This window comes from Protomyctophum parallelum (assembly GCF_964188405.1).
Source record: "Protomyctophum parallelum genome assembly, chromosome: 14".
In the NCBI taxonomy this organism is placed as follows: Eukaryota; Metazoa; Chordata; class Actinopteri; order Myctophiformes; family Myctophidae; genus Protomyctophum; species Protomyctophum parallelum.
The window spans coordinates 32,120,589-32,145,117 of record NC_139709.1 but is presented as its reverse complement, the minus strand read 5'-3'; the positions used below and the strand labels follow the sequence as shown (position 1 = coordinate 32,145,117).

Sequence of the window (24,529 nt, the reverse complement as noted above, 5' to 3'; positions counted from 1 at the left end):
TCATCCATTACCACCATTGCCCCTATACCAACCTCCTGTTATAACCTATATAGTTACGTCTTTGTGAGGGGACGTGTATTTGACTGAGACAGCCTTGTGTGAAAGCCTAAGGAAAAGGATTGCTGGGTTTCTGCCCTCCTTCCAATGTCGATGGACCATGGCGGCAACACGCAACACCATAGGTCAGGATCTCTCTGGTTGCTACCAGCATCAGTTGACATGGTCTATGGATAATGGTTATTTTCCTTTCTGAGGAGGCGTAGGCAAATGTTCAGTGACGTAGATGAAAAGATAAGTCAAAGATTTCATGGCTGTTTGCCCAAACCTAGGTAACTGAGACGATGAAGTGAATGCTTGATGCTGGCTGCCACCGGTATACCACTGGAGATGTGATATGATATTGGATGTGTTTGTGTCTGCAATGATTGTCATATTTTGCAAACAATGCTACAGTGTGGCTTGGTTTCATGCTCTGTTGGCGCAGCCAAACCTGACAACTTGTTTGTAGTTTAGTCTTAAAATAGAAACATCCTCAGTTCTGGCGTACTCAGGTACTTTTACTTTACTGAAGTATTTGCATTTTTCCAAAATACTGTCCATTACATCTCAGAGCCAAATGTTGTATACTTTTCGATTATTATCGCAAAACATGCATAAGCAATTTAAGTCCCATGTTGTTCTTAATAATACCACTACTTTCGTACCTTCACCCAAGTAGCGTTTTGAATAGGCCTACATTTATTTGTAACAGAATTAGGCCTACTACATTATGGTATTGCTGTAGGCGACTATTGCTACTTTTACGTAAAGCCAAGGGATAATTCACTTTCAAATAAAATAAACATCCCCCTTGTGCATTAGAAGGACATTCTGTCTGTCTGCCCCTTTCTCTCTCTGTGTGTGTGTGTGTGTGTGTGTGTGTGTGTGCGTGCGTGCGTGTGTGTTTGTGTGTGTGTGTGTGTGAGAGAGAGAGAGACATGTCTGTCTGTCTGTCTGTCTGTCTGTCTGTCTGTCTGTCTGTCTGTCTGTCTGTCTGTCTGTCTGTCTGTCTCTCTCTCTCTCTCTCTCTCGACTCCTGCCCATAGAGGGCGGTAGCGTCTGAGCAGATGATCACGGAAGTACCACTGAACGTCTGACGTGTCAAATGATCGCCATTTTCTTGAGGAAGGAAACGCCTAGAAGGAAAAGAAACGATAACAACTTTGTAAGAGAACATTATTTTAACCTTATTTATTGATTTAGCTACGCGTTGAGGTGTCAAACTCAATGTACCGCTTGTGTAAATAAAAGTTATTTTTGGTGGCATTACTGGTGAAGCCTAGACTCTAAATAAATCACTATATTAGTATATTTGTATAAGAGCTAACGCTAGCATAGCTGGTGGATGAGACAGACAGACAGACAGTCGACAGACCGGATTGTTTTCATGTGAACATATAATAATATAATGCTATTGAAAGTGCATAAAGTGGCCGTATTCTGATGTTAGATTACTGTATTATTCTATGAATTAATGGTCCATCATTAGGAAGAACTCTTTACCACTTAAACGTTTATCAAGCTGGGTAGCCTTAGCATTAGCTTTGCTGTGTGTGGATCACTGTTCAGCCACTGACCTTATTTATGGTCCTAAATGTCACTGTATGTCCAGTGTTGATGGACGTAAAGAAAAATGTTATATCAGAAACGTCACGTGCATTTCATTTCAAGGACCCTCTTATGATAACGACCCCGATTCGATGTAGCCCAACATTTAGACTCGTAGATGTATTTATCAAATAGGTACATGATCTACGAGAGTCAAATTTTTGGGCTAGATTTTATATTGTTTTTTTTAATCTCTGGAACCCCGATCTACAGACTAAATAAAACCCTTTGTTAATTTAACTGTGTACAAATGGAACCAAATGGACCCATACAGGTGTCATTTAGCTAGGGGGGCCCTGGAACCCACGTTGAGTCTCTGATAGCCATGGTTCACATGACGCTCGATCGTACTTCACGACTGTCATGAATGATAATCATGAGGAGTCATGTTTCAGGCAGTGTTTTGACCAACCAGGGAAACTCCCCCCTGTCAGGTGTAAAGGAGCAACTTGGACACTCAAGCATGAAGGAAGCATGAGTTAAGTCCGTTGCTCTCCCCAGGTTGGCGGAGGGTGTGTAGAGCCCAGGATCACATTAGATGATTGACACAGGGGTGAAAAATGGGTTACAAAATCGTGGGATAAAAAATATATTTAAAAAAAAAGAAATGGAAAAATATGTTGCAATAGATCACGCGCTCTTTTTAACACTTAATTGGTTAAATATTTATAAAATCCACACACCAGTGCACACCACCTTTGAAACTTATTATTATTATTTCAGAAATGGCAAAAATAGCTGATCTACAATTAAGGTCACAAATGAGTTGCATCGCTTGCAGATTGGCTATTTTTGCTAAAACAGCCATAGAGTAAGACAGAGTTACACAAACTCTGTTCACTTCATGGGTTCTTCTACATAGACTTCTATTGGTTTGTCCCTATTTGAAGCCTTCAAATAGGGACATACCAATAGAAGTCTAAGAACCGGAAGTTTACGGAATGCATTGGAGTCTATGGGCTCGCACGCGTACATGAACCACGTGACCGGGCTGTTTTCTGCCCCCTCAATGGTAAAAACAAAAAAGTTGAAAAATGGAGAAGGTTTCTGCACAACATCTACGATATAAATGTCTGACCACACTCCTCTTGCATGGCTCCCTTTATTGAAACGGCACCTCTGCTTTCGTTTTCATTGCAGGTTTCTACCAAAGTTGTCTCCGATCAGTTTCCACCATGGGGAATATTTTTGCAAGCCTTTTTAAAATGCTCGCTAAGAAAGAGATGAGGATCCTCATGGTGGGCCTGGACGCTGCTGGAAAGACAACGATTCTGTACAAACTCAAACTGGGAGAGATTGTGACTACGATTCCCACAATAGGTACATTGATCAATGCAAAGTAGAGAAACTAGGAGGACAGAATTATTTGATTTATATCAATCAAACGGATATCTTGGGTCGTAGTGTTGTTGTTCTGTAACATCTTTATTTCTCTGCAATGATTTGAAGGTTTATGGTTGTTAGGCATGATGTGCAGATTGCAGAGATTTGTCAAGCTTGTCATATGTTATAAGAATATTGAGCAGCATATTGCAATGCTTTGCAGGCTTTAATGTGGAGACGGTAGAGTACAAGAACATCAGCTTTACCGTGTGGGATGTTGGTGGTCAAGACAAAATTCGACCGTTGTGGCGTCACTACTTCCAGAACACACAGGGTAAGTTTCTGTATTGTAGTGACCACTGTAGTGTTAGGCAGTTGTTTATTAGATGAGACATATATCACAGCGTTGTATGTGAAGAGCTACACGTTCACACACCTACATGTGTTTTTTGCTCGCAGGTCTCATCTTTGTCGTGGACAGCAATGACAGAGAGCGAGTCAACGAGGCCCGTGAGGAGCTGATGAGGATGTTGGCAGAGGATGAGCTACGGGAAGCAGTGCTATTAGTGTTTGCTAACAAACAGGTAAGTCATATTTCCTCATGTACTGTAAATCTTTCACTGTGTACAAAGGGAAATCCCCTTAACTAATGTTTTTCTTTTTTGGAGCGGCTCTTCACATACAGCCTATTGGTTTATTAACTGGGTGATGACACCCATTTGGTTCTGACCTATTTAAGGGTTCCATGTAACTTGAGAAAGCCCGGACGGGCGAAACGTTGTTTGGTTAAAATAAAGAGAGGACGGGGAGCAAACATACATGTATCGCGTACGGACATTCCCTTTTTTTCTTAATTTGATCATTTTTGGATCCAGCACCGTATTTAAAAACTGTGGGGATCATGTACATATCTTATTAAATGTTTGTACAAAGGGCAATCCTGATCATGTTTTGTTCATATTTATATTCTTAGGATCTTCCAAATGCTATGAATGCTGCGGAAATCACGGACAAACTGGCACTTCACTCCCTCCGCCATAGAAACTGGTACATCCAGGCAACCTGTGCCACCAGTGGCGACGGTCTCTATGAAGGACTGGATTGGTTGTCCAATCAGCTCAAAAACGCAAAATAATCACTCACTGTCCTCAAATATTACCCACTATTTTCCCTTGCTCTCTACTCATCTGATGTTGCAAATTGAGCTACTTTGTAAAAAAAAAGTACTGGAAGCTGCTCTCACTTCATCTCTAATTACAACACAAATATAGGCCCAGGTGTAATCTGCTCTTGTAAAGCTGTCAGGTTTCTTATTTAATGTAAATAGACATTTTGGTCATTGGGCAGCTTATTGCACACAACACCTAACATGGTTACTTCTCTTGGTGGCCTTGGGCAGTCATGTGCAGTGTATGAGAAAGGGAGGCAAATAATTTAACTGTACCAGCTAACACGGGCCCTAGACCTCATTGTAACCTGACAACTTCCTTATGTCAGCTTGTATGTAAACTGGTGATTTGTACTGTAAAAGGAGTGTTTTACTTTTGGGGCACAAATTATGAATTTATTATGACTATTTACATAACACTCATGCACTACTTGCAAATACTATATGGTTACGTTTAAATTATACCAGTATCAAGCCCCCAAAATACCATTAGCAAACACTGGCATTAACTTGTCATACTATCTGTACTGTGAGATTAGTCAGATTGATCTGATTCAAGAACTCCTGTGAACACTTACCAGCTTTTGTTATACAGTATGTCAGTCAGTGGTTAGCTTGAATTGAGAAATTCTGCCATGTTTTCTCATCTACCTGCTTTACGATTTACAGAGAGGCTGTCTGTACAGGCAGTATTCAATTTTTGTGTTCATATGACAGTGTCTCAGGTTAATCGTGTTATGCCTTTGCAATATACCCGCATTAGCAAAGAAGATGCATGATGTGGTCTATTGGTCTTGTCGGACATGCAAATGATTGTCGTCATGGGACTTGCTAAGTGATTGTTTACATCATTAGGCTGCACAAGAACTCTTATTACCCCACTGTTTGTGTTGGAGAACATTTAAAACTGTGGACATGTGACATTTTAACTGCCCTATACTGTAACCTAATGTATGTACTGTGTGGTGCAATTGTAACAAGCAGTTGCAGGCTGTGATGTCCTTGTGTCCTTACAATAGGCTCCATAAAAAACATGCCTTTTTATTGAAAACTGACTAATGCAATCCATGTGGAAGAAGGTATTTTGATGGCAATACCAATTCAGTTTTGACCTATATGTTGAGCATAGTGCTAGTATTCATAGTTTTGTTGCACATGTCCTTGGGGCGATAAAGAAGCCATACCTCTGCCTTCTAATCCAAGACACATGCTGCCTCTTTGTTGTATTTTTATTTTTCAAAGCTTTTTATTTCAAGGTGTGTGGGTGTTACTTCACTCCACTGCTCTGAAAATGTCTTAGTGATGCATTCAACACTTTTTTTGATTGATAACTGCCTATATGTTTGTTGAAAACTGTACGTTAATCTCTTAGCCGACTTTGTCTAAGCATTTTTATGTCAAGTACCTTAGCCTTTGTTTTGTGAGAAGCACTGTAATTAAAGCGATTGGATTTAACCGTTTAGCTTTTTTGATTTTCATTTGTTATATTGTATGCAATAAAATTTATTTGTGAAACTTATGTCCTCACTTTGTAAAGCATCTACAACTAGGCTTAAACCTTTTGACATCTAAAAAATCCCCCAAACTTTAATGTATTTAAACTGAAGGCCAATAACCTTTATGACAATACAAGCTCAGAAGAATGTCTCATGGTGTGCCGTTTGCTTTGCACTGCATATTCATAAATTTTAAAATTCGGAAATGACACTAGGTTGGTTGAACAATCTTTCTACATTGCAATTCCTATCATTACATTCACTGGGAGTCTGGGACTCTCACCCTGTGACCCAAAAATTTTTTGCCCCAAGGTGAGGGCACTATTTGTGTTAGGAGTGGTAAATGTGGATCATTCAGCCTGGGTGTTGTCTGGTATAAGCATGCACAGGCGCCAACACTGGAGGTGGGGTTGGGGGTGCAATTGGGGAGCAATCTAGGACAACGTTCTTTAAGGTTAATTAGGCTGCTATGGTTAACGCAGCCAAGCCTATAAAACATGGTGGAAGAGTATGGTGGTCGTGGAAAGGGAGGGGGAAAGAGTCTTGGGTCCCTTACAGGGTGGCTTTGTCTGCTCTTCTCTCCTGCTGGTCCATCGGCCCTGGTTTGTGTGTGGCGGTCCTAACAGTACTCGGCCATATAAAAGGACCAGCTTGGTTTTTTGCACTCTTCTTTGTGAATGCCTTGCTCTTTTTTAGTGCACCCCCAGGTGCCAGCCTGCCGAACGCCCTCTTTCAGACCATTTCAAGGCAAATGCAAACACTACACTCTATTATGACGAGTGGAGTGCATTCCAACGGTATCTCACCAGCCAGGGAGCCTAACCTAGAACGGGGAGGGACAAAGGACCACTGGCTTGATAGAGAAAAGAAAAAAGGGACCAGGAGCTGCTGTGGTGTGAGAGGCACAGTGGGATGGAGGAGAGGTGCTAGGATGGAAACCATCAGGGAACATCTGTGAGGATTTTCAACAGATGGCAAAAAGAGAACCGTTGTGCAGGAGTCCATATAGCTAAAGGGCTCGTATGCAACGGTTATAAACGCATGACACCTGAATCAATACTGACTGTCTTTTTGGTGTGCTAGTCCAAGAGGCTTATGATCTACTCCAAAACAGGTTTCGCTGCACTTAAATGAGACGCTAATAATAGGTGGAATGTAAAGAAATTGTAAATGAGCAATACTTTGTCCAATGCAATGGTAACTCATTTACTCGTTTTGCAAAACAAAAAACATGTAGCTCAACTTCGTAAAACAAAACATCTATCTTGATATAATAATAAAAAATATCACACCATTTCAGACAATTATTTGTGCAACAGTAGGTAAACAATTAAAAACAATTTAAAAAAAAGAGACATCCGTGTGATGCAGTTAAAAACATTTGCTGGTCATACAGATTGTCCCACTTCCATCCACAGTCATGTGGGCTGTCCTGTCCAGGGCAAATGAGGTCCTATTATAGGAGCGCTCTATCCGCGTGTCTCTGACGGGGGGGGGGGCACTAGTCGTCCGAGTCTGTGTCATGGCGCCGCCTGTGGCTTTGTGTGGCAGCAGCAGGGGCCGCCTTGTGGCTGGCACGGTTACGGGGGACAGGGGACCCCCTGTCGGACGAGTCTGTGTCACGCCGCTGCTGGCGACGATCGGAGGGGGGGGAGCCGTGGCGCTCGGCCTTTGCCCCCCCCCTTGAATGGCTGTCATGGGGTCTGGCTCCACTCTGACTGTGGCATGATGGATTATGATGATGGTGGTCCTTTCTATGCCTGGGGAGTAGAAAGAAATAAACCATCAATGATTGGGACCCGGCGGGGGGGGTCGAGTAAAGTTGGTGGGAGGGCTGCGAGTACGCACTACGCCGCTTCCTGAGGGACTTATTGTGACACTCAACAGAAATATCAATGGACTTTGCAGATTAATATGATTCCTTTTCCTCCACAGCAAAGTACAGTTAATAAAAGTAAAGGTTTGGTGAATTCAATTGAACATTTCATCCACCTAACACCACTGATGCATATGGCTTCTACAATCAAGTCTAGGCTTTATCCACACAAATTAATAGATTGAACTTTTATCACTTCCAAAGTTCCAGCAGAACTTTGAAAATAGGCTATGGGCTAATGCTACAAGTCTCTGACAGTCCATTGGCGCCCTCTAGTGCTCTGTCATGCATCACCAGATGTTTGGCTTATTTCAAACTCCAGGTTCTTCCAACTGCAAGAAATACAACACCTCTTTCTGTCGTCATCGGATTCTGAGGAGGTGGAGTCTCTTCTTTGCCTTTTCTTCTTTTTCTCCTTCTTTTTCTCTTTTTTGTTCTTCTTCTCTTTCTTCTTCTTTTTGCTCTCATGCCTGAAGAATACATTTAAATTTTAAATTAAAACAAAGTGCATGTGTTGAGAGTTCAACTGTTCGCCGCAGCCAAGCGCCTTTTTAAACACTTCTAAAATAGCAGATATACACGCTCACTGTGTCGTAATGTGTTGAACTTATAGATTGGCCATTTTTGCTACTTCACAACCCAACAATGAAGGGCATTCATTTATGAAAGGTTTCTGCCACACAGCGACAATATGCAGGACAGGTGCATTTTGTGTTCGATATTACTCTGCATGTACTCACCTTTGCTCCTTCACTTCCGTTTCAAGACTCTCGTCCATTGTTTTGGCTGAAGTTTCGGAGCGACCCTCAGTCTTGTGGTGCTGTGAAGAAAAGCCCTCGTTTCAGCTTAAACTGTCGAATGACAAATTCATGTGTAATTATTACTGCGATATAATATATTGTGTTATACTAATATTCAGGGATATCACAATATTGTGATATTAAGTGTAATCTTTCACGATTTTAAAGGCTGCATTAATTAACCCATTTAGACCTGAGCTCAATTCTACAAAAAACCTACGCTCTGAAGGAAAATTATAGGCGTATATTATATATGTATATTGTGATATTTGATCGTGTCCATATCGCCCAGTCCTTTCATAAAAACAATATCAAAACTATTCATATAGACAATGCCTCAATATAGATCGTCTATATTTGCAGTGAAAAGTCTAGTTTAATATGAATAAAATAAATTGTCTTTATCGCCGTGTAAAAAATATATATAATATATATATATAAAATATCGCAGGGTTCAAATTGCAGGAAATCTATGTAGAGCTCACCTCCCATAACACAAAATCTGCATAATTTGTGAAATGTGCATTTATGTTTTCTGTATCTTTAGGGAACATTATAATGGCACCTGGGAAGAAAATGCCCATCACGCATACACTCAGATGCATTCATACGTGATGGGCATAATCTTTCTAATTCAGAGAATGGGCTGAAACTGTATTGTTTTTAAGCTGGCTTTTCTTCTGCCTTTACTTGCACAACAATTATGACCCCAATTGGCCTGATGGGGACCCTAATAATTAACTCCTAAGCTGTGAGTCTGATTGACAAGAAACTTGGCATCCATCTAGCTTCTCTCTACAAATCTGCCTCAATAACTACTACATGACTACATTTTCTGTCTCCTAAACTATGGGTCCTGTTGAAGATAGTTTGACAAGCAAACGTCTTGTTGTAAAACTCTTAATTCAGCACCTCAGACAGTGACCAGTGGTTCCCTCTTCAGTGGGATTGTGCACACCCACGTACAGTGACGTGGGCAAGGAGACCTGCTTTGTGACTTCCCAGCTTGCAACACACCTCCCTTTTCCCCTTAAACTTAGAATTAAGGAAATTAAGCTTTTAATTGCAAAGAAAATACAGCTGTCCGTCTACTTGCATTTGCACCACAAAAGGTCCTGTCAATAGAGCCGAATATCATCTACTTGCCAAGTCTTTAGTTGACCATGTTGTAAAATGTTTATCACCTATTTGGAATGTAGACAGTTTACTAGCCCACAGACCTGTATTTGCATAGTTAATTATGCATCAATATCTCAAGAACAATATCTCGGGTATGGGCTAAACGGACTACCTTCAAACATGACCTATTCCTATAATATATGCAGTATGCACCATGCAAGACCCGGGTTTGAATCGACCCCCATTTTGTCTTATTTTCTGAAATTAAAGTGCAAGACCACTTTGGTAGAGGTTTGGGTTGTATAGTTACCTTGCCATGATGCAACTCCAAATGTGGACAAGAAATCAAAAATAATTGCTCCAGTGATTAGAATTTAGAAATTGATAATTCAAAATATGCTCCTCATTGACTTACATTGTACGCTGAAACAACTCTCAAAGTTGCTTGCTCTTTTAGTACATAAACAAACACAAAGTTGATTCAGACGATCACAAAACCTCATACTGTTTTTCTTTTGTTTTTTTAATAAAAACGTTAACTTCCTGTTGATTTTGCCATTTTTATTAGGAAGAAACCCCGGACTGGATCCAGGTCTTCAAATAGTAAAATCAAGAGGAAGTTAACATTTGTATTAAAAAACTGCATGAGGTTTGGTGATGCTCATATTGTCTGAATCAACTTTGTGTTCGTTTACATACTAAAAAAGTGTGACTTTAGAGCCGTTTCACCATACAATGTAAGTCAATGAGGAGCACAACAATAGATTACATTTAAAGTGTCTGAGGACCAGAAACTTACTGTGAATACTGCCAAGCCAAGTTTAGCAGCCTCCTTCTCTTTTTGGGAGAGCATAATTTTCCGTGACGTAACACTGTGGACAGAAACATACTTGTAACTTAAGTACCCTACAATCATGGTCCACTAAATTGAAGAACCCCTTCTCCTCTACTTGAGTTTCAAGAGGATTATTTTTGCTTCAGGAAAAGAAAAAAGGACAAATGAACCGCTGCTTTTGAGGGTTACTTAGCTCTAACTGCACCTGACGTGCATAAGCATTAAAATAATCTCCTCTGATGGAGGTACCTTAAACAACTAAAACATTACTCTGTGATACTATGCAAGTTCATTTGTAAAGCTCACTTCATACACTGGGCACTGGGGCAATTAAAAGTGCTTTATATAAAACGTTAATACAGTGCAAGGCTAGGCCTGGGGGACTAGCAATGCAACCAAAATGACCAAAAGTCCTAGGAAAACGTTTTTAAAAACAATCACCCAGAGCTTCCTAGGCCTGAGATACGGTCCACATCTCTCTCTTCACCATCAGGCTCTTCCCTCCTACACACATCTGCAAAGTCCTGGTGTGGGACACAGAATGTCAGGCTTGGGTGACGGAAAGAAGTGAATTAAAACCAAAGCAAGCCTAAATGACAAAAGGGAAATACCTCTTTGGTCAGGCCAGTGGGTTGTCTCCTTATATTCTTGTGTCCTCTAAAGAGAAAGGGGAATATACATAACAGGGATTCATGTGTGTGGGCGTAGTGGTGTACACATTACACATCCTTCCCTCAACAATTATTACATGATGCGAGTCATGACACTTACAAGGCAGCCATCAAAGCTTCCTGCTCTTCAGCTTTCACAGCAGCAATCTCCTCTTCTCTGGACAGCTTCTTTACGCCACCTTGTTTATCTCTAGCATACCATGTCAAGTCTTTGCCCTTCTGCCAGCGCCCTACAGGTGCCATTAATGAGTTCCCTAAAAGAGGTAACAGTGCACATGACATTATGGTAGTGTTTTGATTATAAGAAGCATTTTATAGTCCAGTTACCAAGAGTAAACATTTCCTAAAGCAACTTGTTGAATTCCTCCATCGCGGTTTTAAATGTATTGGTTTCTGTTGCACTTTCTCAGGTCAAACTCCATAGGGTGCACATCATCAACAATCATAAATAGGGTGTAAGCTTATAACTATTTATTGCACTCATAACAATCTGCGCGTGCACGGAAGTGGTTGGCACGATCTTACAAGAGGACCAGCAGCTGGTGTGATCTATTCGGGCCAGTTTTCTATTGATGTCAGTAGTGTATGTTACGGGCAGCAAACTTCATTGAGTCATCAACCCAGTTGTACAGAAGCTGCGGCCCCTGGAACCATTGCAATGCGGGATCGGTGTACAAACGGTACAGAATCAGGTAAAACGAAGTGGCATACTGCGTTATGACTGCTCTTTTACAGATGGAACAACTATAACTGCCTTTGGTTGGTCTTTCTGGCCATTTAGCCGGGATGCTAGCGAGTTAGCCGGGCTAAGTGCTAGCCGCCAGTCGACTCACCAAGATAGTTTTCTCTGTGCTTGTCCACTTTCACGTCGTCCCAGTTGAACTGGTCTTGGCCTCCCCGAACTCCTCCAGACCTCGAGGAGCCAAACATGTCTGCGTCGCGTAGATACGGTTCTTTCCCACACGTGTACCACAGTAGAGTAGGTAGGTACCACAGTGCTAGCTAGCAGGCCTGCTATTAAGCTAATTTTAGTAACTTCTCTCTTGACTCTTTTTCATGGAAGGATAATCTCGCGAGGTGGGATATATTCCATGCGTGTCTGCTCTAGTGTTGCCGTGTCTGCTTATTCTAAGCGACATTGGGCTTGTTTTTCCTTTAAAGTTTCTTGTCAATATTAGTGGTTGTTGTTGTTTTTTTTTTGGGGGGGGGGGGGGGGGGGCGCTAAGGGCTAATTTCTAAAGTGTAGTTATGTTGGGCTTGTTTCCTAATGCAGTTTAAAACCTTTTTTTTTTTTTTTACAGTCTATGGTTTAAACGAGTGGTTCTCAGATCAAGGACCTCTACCCCCCCCCCCCCCATCTGAAAATGTGTCACTGAGTGAGTGATCCCTGTACCAGATTTGTTTTATGTTTCAAACAAGATTCCAGTTTCTTTCATAATAGAAAATGGTAGATCAGCCTTTTTCATCGCTATTTTGTTGGCTTCTTTTAATGGACCCGGTTGCTTATTTCTTTCGCAAAATCCGGCAACACTAGTTTCTGCGCGTGCGCGTCACAACATGCCACGGTCACAACGCTGATGTTTTAGTTTATGATCTCTTTTACCTACTATATTTAGAACTCTTATTTACCCTACACGTTTCTACTAAACGGCTGAGAACTTTAAAAGCCATGGCAGATATTCCCGCCCCAAAACACTAAAACAACTGGAATACAAGATAGGTAAAATAGAAGAACAATTTTGCTAAAAGGTTATCCCCCCCCCCCCCCCCACACACACACACACACACACACTTGTTTCTTTTCCGCTTTCGGGCGTTCTGAAAACCCGAATCATCCGCATCCTAGAAATGACTGAAATGCGAGATCAAGCGTGAATTAATGGTGTTGACGATGAAGCCTCGGCGATCAAACTATTTGATCACATACTAGTTTTGTTGGCTGTGTGTTTCCAGCGGGTTGTGTGCTAATGGGTACTGATGCTGCTGTGGCTCCGATGACGTGATGACGTTAGACTCTGTCTGTAATGGCTCTCACAAGGAGACTGGGCACAGGAAAGAGAGACACAATCATCTAGGAACGCTGCTAAAGCCTTGGATTTAAAAAAGCTTTAATGTTCATGTACATGAGATACATTTCAACTCGACTCTTCTCAGGTAGGAACTGTCTGGAAGGCGGTTAGTTGATATTTTCCAATTCAGCCATTATTATTATTGCAAATAACCTAAACTAGAAAATCAATGATGCTGTCTGAGATGTACTGATACTGATTCAACGGTTTAATTTTGTTCATTTGATACGCTACCCGATAGGCACTTTATGATTATCTGAAGCACACATTCTTTAAATTGCTCATTTGGAGCTCTGATCCATAGCTCTAAATGCAACGCATTAGAGCTATGGACCAGAGCTAGGTCTGCACTATTTGCTCTAACTATGACTATGCAATGGAGAGTTTATTTTCACAGTTTTTGTTGAGCATATTTTAAGACATTGTCATCTTGGCTGACCTGTCACGTCACAGTTTTACAAGTGAAAGGCATGTGATTAATGTGGAACCTGTCCTGTATACTGTACGTTTTGTCTTGTGACACAATTGCCAAATTGCATCTGTCTGCAGCAACACACTTCAAATTAAGTCCTAACGGATTTCACATGAAGTGAATTATAGCAGATTTCTTAATTGGTTACAGACTAAGATCAGTTGCATACCATTCAATGCACAGGTTTGTTGTAATGTAATCCAATGTCTTGATTCTAATTGGAACCCACCCATACATGAATTCACATCAGTCACATGTCCCACATTTTCTATAATAGAGCCCTTTGTCAGATTAGAAATGTTGAGACTTGCTGTGAAATGTGTGAGAATTAGCAGTAACATTACAGCTGCATTTTTCTGGAGCCGGGTCAGGTCAACGGCTTCATGTCAGATTGTTTTTAAACGGCATGTTATATTACCTCTTGGCCTAACTAATTTTCCATTATGCTCAAAATTATATATATATATATATATATATAAATCCTTTAAAATAGTGCTGCCAATTTTTGAGGGGCGCTAGCCCCTCCTATATACAGGTTTAATGTTTGTTTTTAGTTAAAAAATTTTTTTTAAATCACACCCGTGTGAAGTGAGGGGCGCTAATATATTAACTCATGTTGATTAGGTGATGTTATGTAAAACAAACGGTGCACAACACAAACATAAAATGCCATTAACAATAAAGAGACAATATGATGTAATGAGGGACAATATGACGTAAACTTTCCCTTCATTGTCAATGGCGTTTTTAAAACAAACATTGAACTAAAAAACACTATTAAACCACGTGTGTGTGTATATAGGAAAACGCCATTGACGATGAAGGAAAAATGTACAATAAAGAGAATTTAATGTTTGTTTTGACAGTTTGTTTTACATCACAATTGCATCACCTAATCATGAGTTAGACTTTAATATATTAGCGCCCCTCACTTGACATGGGTGTGATTTTTATTTATTATTATTTTTTTTTTAATGGTTACTGCAAGATGTTTATGGAATTGTTTGCAGGCCATGTAAGCCATAAGTGTTGGGAAACAAAGTTGTGGGATCCCTCCCTCCTCTCCCTGAACACTGTTTTCCCTGAACTGTTGTTCCTGTAATATTTCTTTGTGACCTCCCAAATCATGGAAGGGGAACCCGTCAAGCCCGTTTTACCTGCCTGCTTCTCTCCATTCTCTGATAATTGCGATGTGTGGACAGAAGCATCCTTTACTTGTCTATAAGTGCCCTACCAAGTATCAACAATCATGCTCCATTGAAATTAGGAATCTCTCTCGCCACTTAAATATCAAGACAAGAGGAACATTTTGCTAATGCTAGTAAAAGATAGAAGATAAAATGAACGGCGACTGCTATGGACATAAATCAAGTACTGGCTTCCAAAATAGCAACTATGATATTAATTTGTCTTAACACGAAAATAGTGATGCTACGTTTCATTTCTAAGATTTCTCTGTGGGGAAGACTTGATTGAAATATGTATTAATAGTTTGCAGAATTACAGTACATTTCAAGCACAAACTCAATACAAATACTGTTAACTGTGAGTGGATGACCCAATTAAGCATTACACTTGTTTACAAGAGGGTCCACCTTGTTCAAATCATCAAAACATTTAGAGACGTACAAATAGACACTTCTATATAGTCAAAGAACAGAACAGGGATTCATCATAAAGGAGGTAAAAAGGGAAAAGAAACATACAGTGAGGGAGAATAAAGGGTGGGCATTCATCATTAGTGATCAACAGGACAAGGTTCCGAAAAGGATGTACTTGGCTTATACCGAATGAGTCGATAGTACCACGCACCCATATGTACTTCCTTAACAGGGTCTCCATTTATTTATTTGACAGGGACAAAGCTCATTAATCAACATGTCAGTTTTCACATCAATGTACAGTAAATGGGCCAGAGTTAGCCAAAGCTAAATGTCATCTGTAGTCCCTGGGCAGGCTCTTAAAAAATGAATGATAAAATAGAGACAGAGTGTAGGGTGCCTGCACACAACACCATGCGTTGATGCCATGTGTGCATATGTGCAGGCACCCAACACTACGTCCATACAAAAACACAGTACAATACAGATAAAAGAAGACACAGTGTAGGGTGCCTGCACACAACACCATGCGTTGATGCCATGTGTGCATATGTGCAGGCACCCAACACCACGTCCATATAAAAACACAGTACAATACAGATAAAAGAGACAAAGTGTAGCCTGCACACAACACCATGCGTTGATGCCATGTGTGCATATGTGCAAGCACCCAACACCACGTCCATACACAAACACAATACAATACAATACAATACAGGAACAGATCAACATGGTACATGGGACAGAACAACTGCAAAGTGAAGTGAGAAATGACACCGGAGATGAATACTCCATCACGTTGCTGTTTAGAGTAAACAATCAAGAGGCGGTGGAGAAGAATGGCACTGTCACTTGCACCTGCAAACCTTGCAACCTCACTGCATCCGTGCTGTTTTGCTTGGAGGCATGGTTTTAATTCATTGATTTTTAGCATTGTTTGGTCAAAGATAATGGAATCACTTTGGTATTTTTAGCCTTCCAGTGTCTTTGGATTGAGTATTTAGTTAAAGGGATACTTCACCGCTTTTGCAAAAGAAACCACTTCCCTGGGGTTCTTTTTGCAATGTGTGCTAAGGAGGAGCAGTGCACCAAAGCATTATGGGAATTGTAGTCCAGGAAGGAAGTGGGCCCAGTGTCTATGATGTCATGGACACTGCTAAAATCTAAAATATCTAAAACCACATATTACACACACAAATACTGCCAGGAAAGTGTTCTAAATCTTCTAAATGCCATTTTGCAAAAAGGATTAAGTGTCCCTTTAAATAACATGCTCGACAGGAACTCTAACCAAATAATGGTCCGGTGCAGGCCGGTGTAAACGTAAATAAAAGCCTACAGCCACCTGGTTCCTTTTAAACACTGGTGTCCAAATCAAGGTTGCATATTAAGCGCTTGGGATACTGTTTGGAAAAATACAGTAGTATATTTTCATGTACAGTATGGGGATTTTCTCTGTGGATGGTGCAAGTCAAGAAGATAACTGTGGGCTGTGTAATCATCATCTGGTTCTCTCTCTTCGTCTTGTCCCCGCCTACATAGTATGCCACAAAAAGCTAGGCTACACTCTACACTCCATGCATGTACACATACAATTCCCATCTCTTTAAAATACCATCCATAGCTGAGATCTGCCCCAACTTTCTCACACAACGGTAAGGACAATGCCTAGAGACAACGTATTTATAACTTGATTCTTCAGGCTGCTGAAATACTTTATCTGATTAATTATTAAGTGGTTCAATAATCTGGACAGGCAAAAGTTGTAAAAAGCAATACATGATTGATTGAAGTATTTATTAACAGTTTGCAGAATTACAAGCATTTCAAGCACAACTCGATACAAAAAACTGTTAACTGAGTGGACGACCTACACTTGTTTACAAAACAGTCCATTTTGTTCAATTCATCATAACTGAGACCTACAAATATACACTTTCGCATAGGAACGAAATTAATTTAGTCCCTTGCCAAATCTGGGTTGCACATGGTTTGTTGAGCTCCCTCTGGTGTTTGTTTTGGGAATTCTGGAGCCTTGTTTTGAGGTGCTGTGGTACCAAGAGGTGCATGCATAGTCGAAGAAACCTTGTACGAGGGCCCCTGTTAGGGTCTTCGAGGTTTTTTTTTGTCGACCAGATGTGCTCTACACCAAAGCTCCCGGAGTGGGAGGGCAGTTTGTTAACCAGCGTTGTTGCAATGTTTGTAAAGAAGATGTTTAAGTAGTTGGCTACGTCAAGCTTCTCATATGTCAATCGATTTGATGTTTGTTTGTAAACCTGGTTTTTAGTTTCTGACCGCAGCCTTGGTTGTTTAGTAGATTCCAGAGCTCCCAAGGATTGCTTTTGTTTTCCCTGCTTTATCATTGATAAAGTTTCTTTTTGCGGATTTGGTCATGGTAGTTAGAATGTTTCGTTGGGTTTTTAGGATGCCCAGTTGGGTTTGTCGAAGTGCTTGGCTAGCTTGGACTTTCTTTTAAGAAGTTCAGAGCATTTTTTGTCTCTGGCTCTGGCTTTCATTGCAGTCAGTACTACAGACTCCTATTTTGAGAATCTGTTTTGGAAGAGAGTTGAATATTTCTAATAGGGCATGATATGTTGGCCAAATAAGGTTGCACAGTCGGATCAGACCCTTTTGTTTAAGGTTAACAAACTTGGACCTTGGACCCCAATTAAGGTGGAATTGTTCCATGACAGCACCTTGTTAACAAGAGGACCGTCACCTGGCTGTCTCTGCTGGTCTTATGGGAAATCATAAGCGATGGTTCAGCAGTATCTGGAAACTGCTGATTATTTTGTATTGTTAATTGTGTTTATCACACATGATAAAGCGTCCTTCTCAGAGAAAGGCTTAAAGTATGCTCCATGACTCATGCTTTTGCAAATGTCATGTCAAACTCCACCCACATGTTATAAGATTCCACTGTATGTATTTTTCCCTCCCATTTGCCCAGTGATTCACTTTGCTCTCTACTTGCATCACCTTAACCCAGTCTCTCTCTCCTCTCTTCAAGCTATGGCTGGTCCCAGGCCTGTGGTGCTCAGTGGCCCATCGGGGGCAGGGAAAAGCACGCTGGTTAAGAAGCTCATGAAGGAATACAATGGTGTTTTTGGCTTCAGTGTGTCACGTAAGTGTGCCTGTGTAAACTACGATAGTACTGACACATGACTCGTGTTCTTATGGACATACAGTAACGGCATATATTTTAGCCTGTATCTTATTTGCTTCGTTGATTTAGGTCTCTGTTTTTCTGTGAACTTGACTGCCAGGAGAATACATGATTCAAAACTGTTCAAAAATCTCTAAGCCATATGTCATTCCTCAGATACAACAAGAAATCCTCGACCTGGCGAAGAGAATGGCAAAGGTACGTTCTCCTAATTCTCCTGTGACTCCTTCTTTCAAGTCATTGCCCTTTTGGCTCAATATTTGAGTATATTGTCTATTTTGTTCTCATCGCAGATTACCATTACGTTACAAGGGAAGTTATGCAGACTGCAATCGGCAACGGGGAGTTCCTTGAGAACGCGGAATTTTCAGGAAACCTGTATGGGACTAGCAAAGCTGCTGTGCAAGATGTCCAGGCCAAGAACCTCATCTGCATACTGGACATTGACATGCAGGGCGTGAAGAACATCAAGGGGACAGACCTGACGCCCATCTATGTGTCCATCCAGCCTCCGTCCATGAACATCCTGGTGAGGACACAAGGACATGCCGTCTCTGTGGATCCATGTCGGTGATGCAAGATGGTGTTGCGTTTCATGTATACCGTATAAAAGCATATGCAGTAAACTGTGCAGGACTTGAGTATTGTCACAAGTCTGAGCTATCATGAATCGATATTTTTATCTATGCAATTCCTAGCTATTCTATTGATTACTTTTTCGATTTAATAGAATAATGTTTACTTGTATCAATTAATTGATTAACCACTCAAAGGGCAAGAGCAAGGACACTTTGGTAGAGGTTAGGGTTGTGTAGTCGCCTTGCCATGATGCAACTCCAAAGGTGGGAAGGAAATCTAACATAGTTGTACATTGATTAGAAATAATTCAAAATATGCTCCTCATTCACTTGCATTGTAAAGTGAAACGGCTCTCAAAGTCACTGTTTTAGCCTGTAAACAAATGCAAACAAAACAGATTTTGACAATATAGAACCTTTAAAAACCCTGTACTTCTTTTTTTTTAGTCTTTGTATGTATACCAGAGCAAATGTTCTTTTCTTTAAAATAAATCAATAAAATCCAATAGTTTAACAGTTATCCTGCTATCCTAATATTTAATTTATTGTCTTCTCAGGAAAAGCGTTTAAGAGACAGAAAAACCGAGTCAGAGGAAAGTCTCCAAAAGCGTTTACATGCAGCTCAGGTGGACATGGAGATCAGTAAGTCTTCAAAAGTTATTTTAACAATAATTGACACTAGTCATGACTGCCAGGTGGCAGCCAATCATGACTACTTCACTAGTAAGGTCGCTAGGAGGCAGCCAATCATGACTACTTCACTAGTAAGGTCGCTAGGAGGCAGCCAATGATGACTAGTTCACTAGTAAGGTCGCTAGGAGGCAGCCAATGATGACTAGTTCACTAGTAAGGTCGCTAGGAGGCAGCCAATCATGACTAGTTCACTAGTAAGGTCGCTAGGAGGCAGCCAATCATGACTAGTTCACTAGTAAGGTCGCTAGGAGGCAGCCAATCATGACGAGGTTGTGTTTAGCAGTGGTTCCCAAAGTGGGGTCTGGGGACCCCTAGGGGTCCTTGAGAGAGTTCCAGGGGGTCCCCAGCTAAATGATAAGTAGGAACCAAATGGACCCTTATGGGTCTGTAACTCAAGAGTGTGCAAATGAGTGAAAAGAAAGTGTACACTCAGAGATAGAAATGCCATTAACTGGGGCGCTGTAGCCTAATTCAGGTCAAACCTGGGGTCCTTAAGGTCCTAAGACCCCCATAAGAGAAGATTTCTATGGCTTAAGGCTTAAGCCATAGAAATCTTCTCTTATGGGGGTCCCTGGTATATCTCTTCAAATGGGGTTCCGCGGGCTAATTAGTGTCAATTTGGGGTTCCTTGACATGAAAAAGTTTGGGAACCACTGGTGTTTAGAGTGATTGTAAGCCAGGTTGGCACTCGGCCAAAACATTGATTCACTTGTTGGGCTGTGTTGCTGAACCATCCTGCCTTCTCCTCCCAGGTAAAGAAGATGGCTTATTTGATGTTGTCATTGTCAATGATAACTTGGAGGATGCCTATGCCAAGTTAAAAGATGCTCTTCTTGAGGTAAGTTACCAGTGAGGATAGCACAAACACATATCCCGTAACTTGTATTAAATACCATCTATCTATAAATGCACCTCTGTTTGCACTGTGCACCTCTCTTTATGTACGTACCCCCACAGGGAGTGCAGTGCCCGGTGTCTAGTCCGTAGAATACACTGTTGTCCAGAACCAGCACAAAAGCCTCTGTCCAGGCTCTGGCCTTGATCACTCCTAATATCTCCATATATGGAGCTGGCCTGTTCTGACGTCACATGATGTTCTGACATCTGCATAGAATCCATATTTGGGCATGCCTGACAAAGAACTTCATATATGGGCATAAAAGGGACACAGACATAACTGGGTGGGACATGCATTTCCAATTTGCATCGTTCCAAGTAGGCCAGTGCTCTAGTCATGAAAATGCAAGAAATATATAGTGGCTGGCTTATAACATAAATACAGTACAATGAATAGGGTATTTGAGGGATTAGAATTAAGACAAGCCATTATTATATGGGTTACAAGACTAGCAATGAAACAGGAAGCTGCTATAAAACTAAATTGTTTGGTTAAATTGTGGTTTTATTAATTGGCAGGAAGAGGTGAACAACTCTCGGTGTATTAGTATCACGCTTATATCAAGGCCACTTATCAAAAAACGGTTTATCTTCCTACTTTCATAATTATGGGGAAGAATCAGCTGGATAACTACTTACTACTGCTACAGTTTGTTACTGTTATGGATACATGCCGTTTATTATCCATGAGCATTGATTAAAACTGAAACAACTGACCAGGATTATGTTTTGAGGTGTCCCCAAATCTGATATGAACAGACCTACCGGCCACAGCCAAACAGAAAATGTGAAACAAAGTTTTATCTCCCCCAGGAAATAACCAGCGTTAAGAAGGTGGACATGTCTTCATAGAGAGTCCTGAGAGCCCTCAACTCTTTTTAACAAAAGTGCAGCAGGCCTCCATTCCAGTTCTGGACATTCCGTCAGGTGGTGGCCAGTGAATTCAGACGGCATCCTCGGCAACACCTAAAACTATATTTGACACACATTTCAGAGGAAATGTAAATAACAGTATTTACTGTATTTAGTTCTTTAACTGGTTTGGCCTACACGGTTCTTATTTTTTATTTTTTTGACACAATCTCCTCACAAAACTTAATTAATGGTTATTTTATACACATAAACTCTAGGTGGTGTTTAAGATTTATTGTCTTTATAATTTTGTCAAAGTAGATTATTTGCTAAACTTAAACGGGCAGTCATGTACTGAAGTAATTCTGTCCCATTCGTTAGCCATCCTAGCTATGGATTTCTCACAAAGTAACAAAAGAGAACTTCATGTCTCACTCCAACTGGATAAACTGGTTAGGTTAGGACTTAGGTCATAGATAGTGGCAAAGAGTTGTGCTACTTTAAGTCATTGTAGTTAGCGGGAGCGACTTGTGCTACTGTGAACACCGGAGGCATTCTGTAATGTACCGGTATGACCAGTCACATTATGCGGGTGGTGTTGGATTCCATTGTAGTGAATATTACAGGTTGCATTAGCCAGCCAGATGACCACAGTGGTTGCTGTAGACACTCTACACTCTAAGTGTAGATGGCAATGTAGCAGTGAGAAACAAGGTTTTGTTTTCAGTTGATATTGGATGTTCTTGAGACTCTTGTAACACAAATAAACAGTGCTTTTCTAACAGTATGTGGGCATTTAAGGCGGCGCCGTAATGCAGGTCTTTACGTCCTTTTACTTTCGACGCTAGCTGTGTCATTTTAAATTGTAGAGCAAATCTGAAAGAATTATGTATATTTTCTCAGGACCATGCCTCTTATTTGATCCATGCAGGTAGAAGTATTAAGTCGACTATATTGTTGAAATGACTGGATTCCAACTAGTGAATAATCCTTGGCTGTACAGGCCTGGTAATGTGGACCTTTGAAGTTTGGTTTGAGACTAGTGTGAGGCCGGGTAAAATCTAAGTGATGTACTGTACTGTAGTAGGATTACATCCAATACCTACTGTAGGTGACGAGAAAGTCAGAAACAAAACTTAAATGTTGAAAAATGTAAAACAAATGTGTAATGGCCACCAATCTTCGATAGGGATTTACAATAACTACAGTATATACTGTGCAGACCAGCTGTGAACAGTTTAACTCTGTTATGTTATAGTTAAATTGTACATTTGTAAAACTTTTATATTGTATAATTTCTTAAGTTATGTTAAAGTTTAGACTGTACTATGTAATCGATATCCAGTGGGTTGCTTTAATGACTTGACAAAAAGAGCTTTTTAAAGAAACCGTGATACATATACTGTATATGCGACGAACCGATGCATACCCTGTGTGACACACATAAATCAAACACACAAGACAAACTACTGTACTTAACCCATTTTGGGCGGAAACCCCTTTTGGTGTTTTAAGCATATTATACTTTAGCTATTGAAAAATAGCAGATCTTCAAGCTCATGAGCTTATAGGTCTGCTATTTTTGAAAATCGAAATTGTGGCTCAAATCTTTGACTATATATTCTTTCAGAGCAAACGTTTTTAACTCAAATCTTTGCTTCCGGAGTGTCTCTGGAACAACATTTTCAGATGGGGGTCAGTGGCCAAATACATACAATTCTGGGGGTCCTTGACATAATTTACAATTTAGGCATTTAGCAGACGCTCTTGATCCAGAGACATTTAAGCAAAAACAAAAGCATGTCATACATCACATATATATAAAAAGTAGTTATCATGAATCGTGTATAAACCAAGAAGACATGAGAACCACTGACATAGAAACAGGTTTTTCATTAAACTGTCAGGATTTAGAAGATATTTGTAGAATCTTTGTAGGTCTAAATGGGGTTAAGAAGGCTACAGTACCCATTGAGGTAAACTATTCAATCTATTTTTTTCCCACCTTTTGATGGCTTATTTTCATTCTTGAGTAGAATTGTCATTGTCCTGACTGTATTAATTTTACATTTCAATCCATTCCTTATGGGCAAAGATGTTCTTGTTATACAATGTTAACACCCAACTTCAATGTAAAGCGGCAATTGAAATGCTTGAACATGGAAATGTTACACCATTATCTTAGGAGCATGTCGTCTTGTGGTTACATTAACGGTGACTTACACATTTGTGAAGAATATATGTCATCTTCATCTTTGAAGTGCATTAAAAGTCAAGTATTAAGACTAACTGTTTATGTATGGTCACTCTAGAAGAAATGGTATGTGTTACAGTTCTTCGCTGTCACCTACAGTATGGCCCTTCCCTGTCTGTGTCTATGGTGCTTCCCTGTCATGTTGCAAGCTTGTAGATCTGCTATCTTTATGAATCCTAATTTATTAGTCCAGGGACCACCAGTGGTCCTTTGGGGGTGTTTCAGGTGGTCCCCAGCTAAATGATAGAGTTGGTAACCAAATGCACCCTCAATAGATTTTTAACTCTTGAGAGTGTAAAATGAAACCAAATGAACCATTTGGTTTTATTTTACACTCGAGTGTCATCTGAATTGCTTAATTTACAAGAAGTCTACACAATTAGAATGTAGAAGAATTGTTATTTTAATCAACATTTGCCTGTTGTCTCTCCTAATGGTACCAACATCAATACAGCAATGGTGGCCAAAATAATGATGGTCCTTTTGATATGAAAACGGCTGAAAATCACTGTATTAGACTTTGCAATAATGTAATTGTGTGTGTGTGTGTGTGTGTGTGTGTGTGAGAGAGACAGCTTACCACTGTACCACTGTGGTTCACACTTATGTACACTCTTCAGTTGGAGACAGATTTCAAACATTGTCTCCACCAGGCCGAAAGGCATGGAGAGAGTCTGTCTGTCCGTGTGTGAACAGCTAATCTCTGGCACTGTTGGCTTGATTGCAGCCAAAGTGTGCACACACGCTCCCTGAATGGCCCATTATAGCGCCACCAGGAGGCCGACTTAAAGGACCACTTCACCACTTTTCAACCTATCTTCATATAATAGGTCCTTTTCTACTCGGTCTGTGTCTCATAGGAGGCCTGTGGGCAGTTCAGAAACCGTCTTCCAGTGACATCATCGATGGGTAATACAAGCTAATAGAAACGGCAGGCTTTCTAGTCCTGAAAAGTTGCAATGCGAAAATGGAAGCCATCGTTCTCACGATAATGAAAATCTAAACATTTTTG

General features: G+C 40.6%; 3 protein-coding genes across 3 annotated transcripts; 2 read left to right on the top strand and 1 right to left on the bottom strand.

Annotated features, from left to right (window-relative positions):
- Positions 1–1,111: 1,111 nt before the first annotated feature.
- On the top strand, positions 1,112–5,653 carry arf1 (ADP-ribosylation factor 1). Its single transcript, XM_083781891.1, has 5 exons — positions 1,112–1,204; positions 2,788–2,967; positions 3,194–3,304; positions 3,430–3,554; positions 3,944–5,653. The coding sequence occupies exons 2-5, from the start codon at positions 2,823–2,825 to the stop codon at positions 4,103–4,105; spliced, it is 543 nt and encodes a 180-aa protein (XP_083638017.1). The 5' UTR covers positions 1,112–1,204; positions 2,788–2,822; the 3' UTR covers positions 4,106–5,653.
- A 1,276-nt stretch (positions 5,654–6,929) lies between these two features.
- On the bottom strand, positions 6,930–12,004 carry cUnh1orf35 (chromosome Un C1orf35 homolog). The gene is made up of 8 exons (XM_083782376.1): positions 11,769–12,004; positions 11,036–11,189; positions 10,876–10,921; positions 10,706–10,788; positions 10,229–10,301; positions 8,251–8,330; positions 7,861–7,980; positions 6,930–7,394 (listed from the first exon to the last, which is right to left on the bottom strand). Exons 1-8 carry the CDS (start codon positions 11,863–11,865, stop codon positions 7,136–7,138), a joined length of 912 nt encoding a protein of 303 aa, XP_083638502.1. The 5' UTR covers positions 11,866–12,004; the 3' UTR covers positions 6,930–7,135.
- A 421-nt stretch (positions 12,005–12,425) lies between these two features.
- On the top strand, positions 12,426–23,550 carry guk1a (guanylate kinase 1a). The gene is made up of 7 exons (XM_083782377.1): positions 12,426–13,089; positions 18,088–18,201; positions 18,400–18,441; positions 18,537–18,772; positions 19,379–19,463; positions 20,267–20,352; positions 21,225–23,550. The coding sequence occupies exons 1-7, from the start codon at positions 13,047–13,049 to the stop codon at positions 21,261–21,263; spliced, it is 645 nt and encodes a 214-aa protein (XP_083638503.1). The 5' UTR covers positions 12,426–13,046; the 3' UTR covers positions 21,264–23,550.
- The last annotated feature ends 979 nt before the right edge of the window (positions 23,551–24,529 follow it).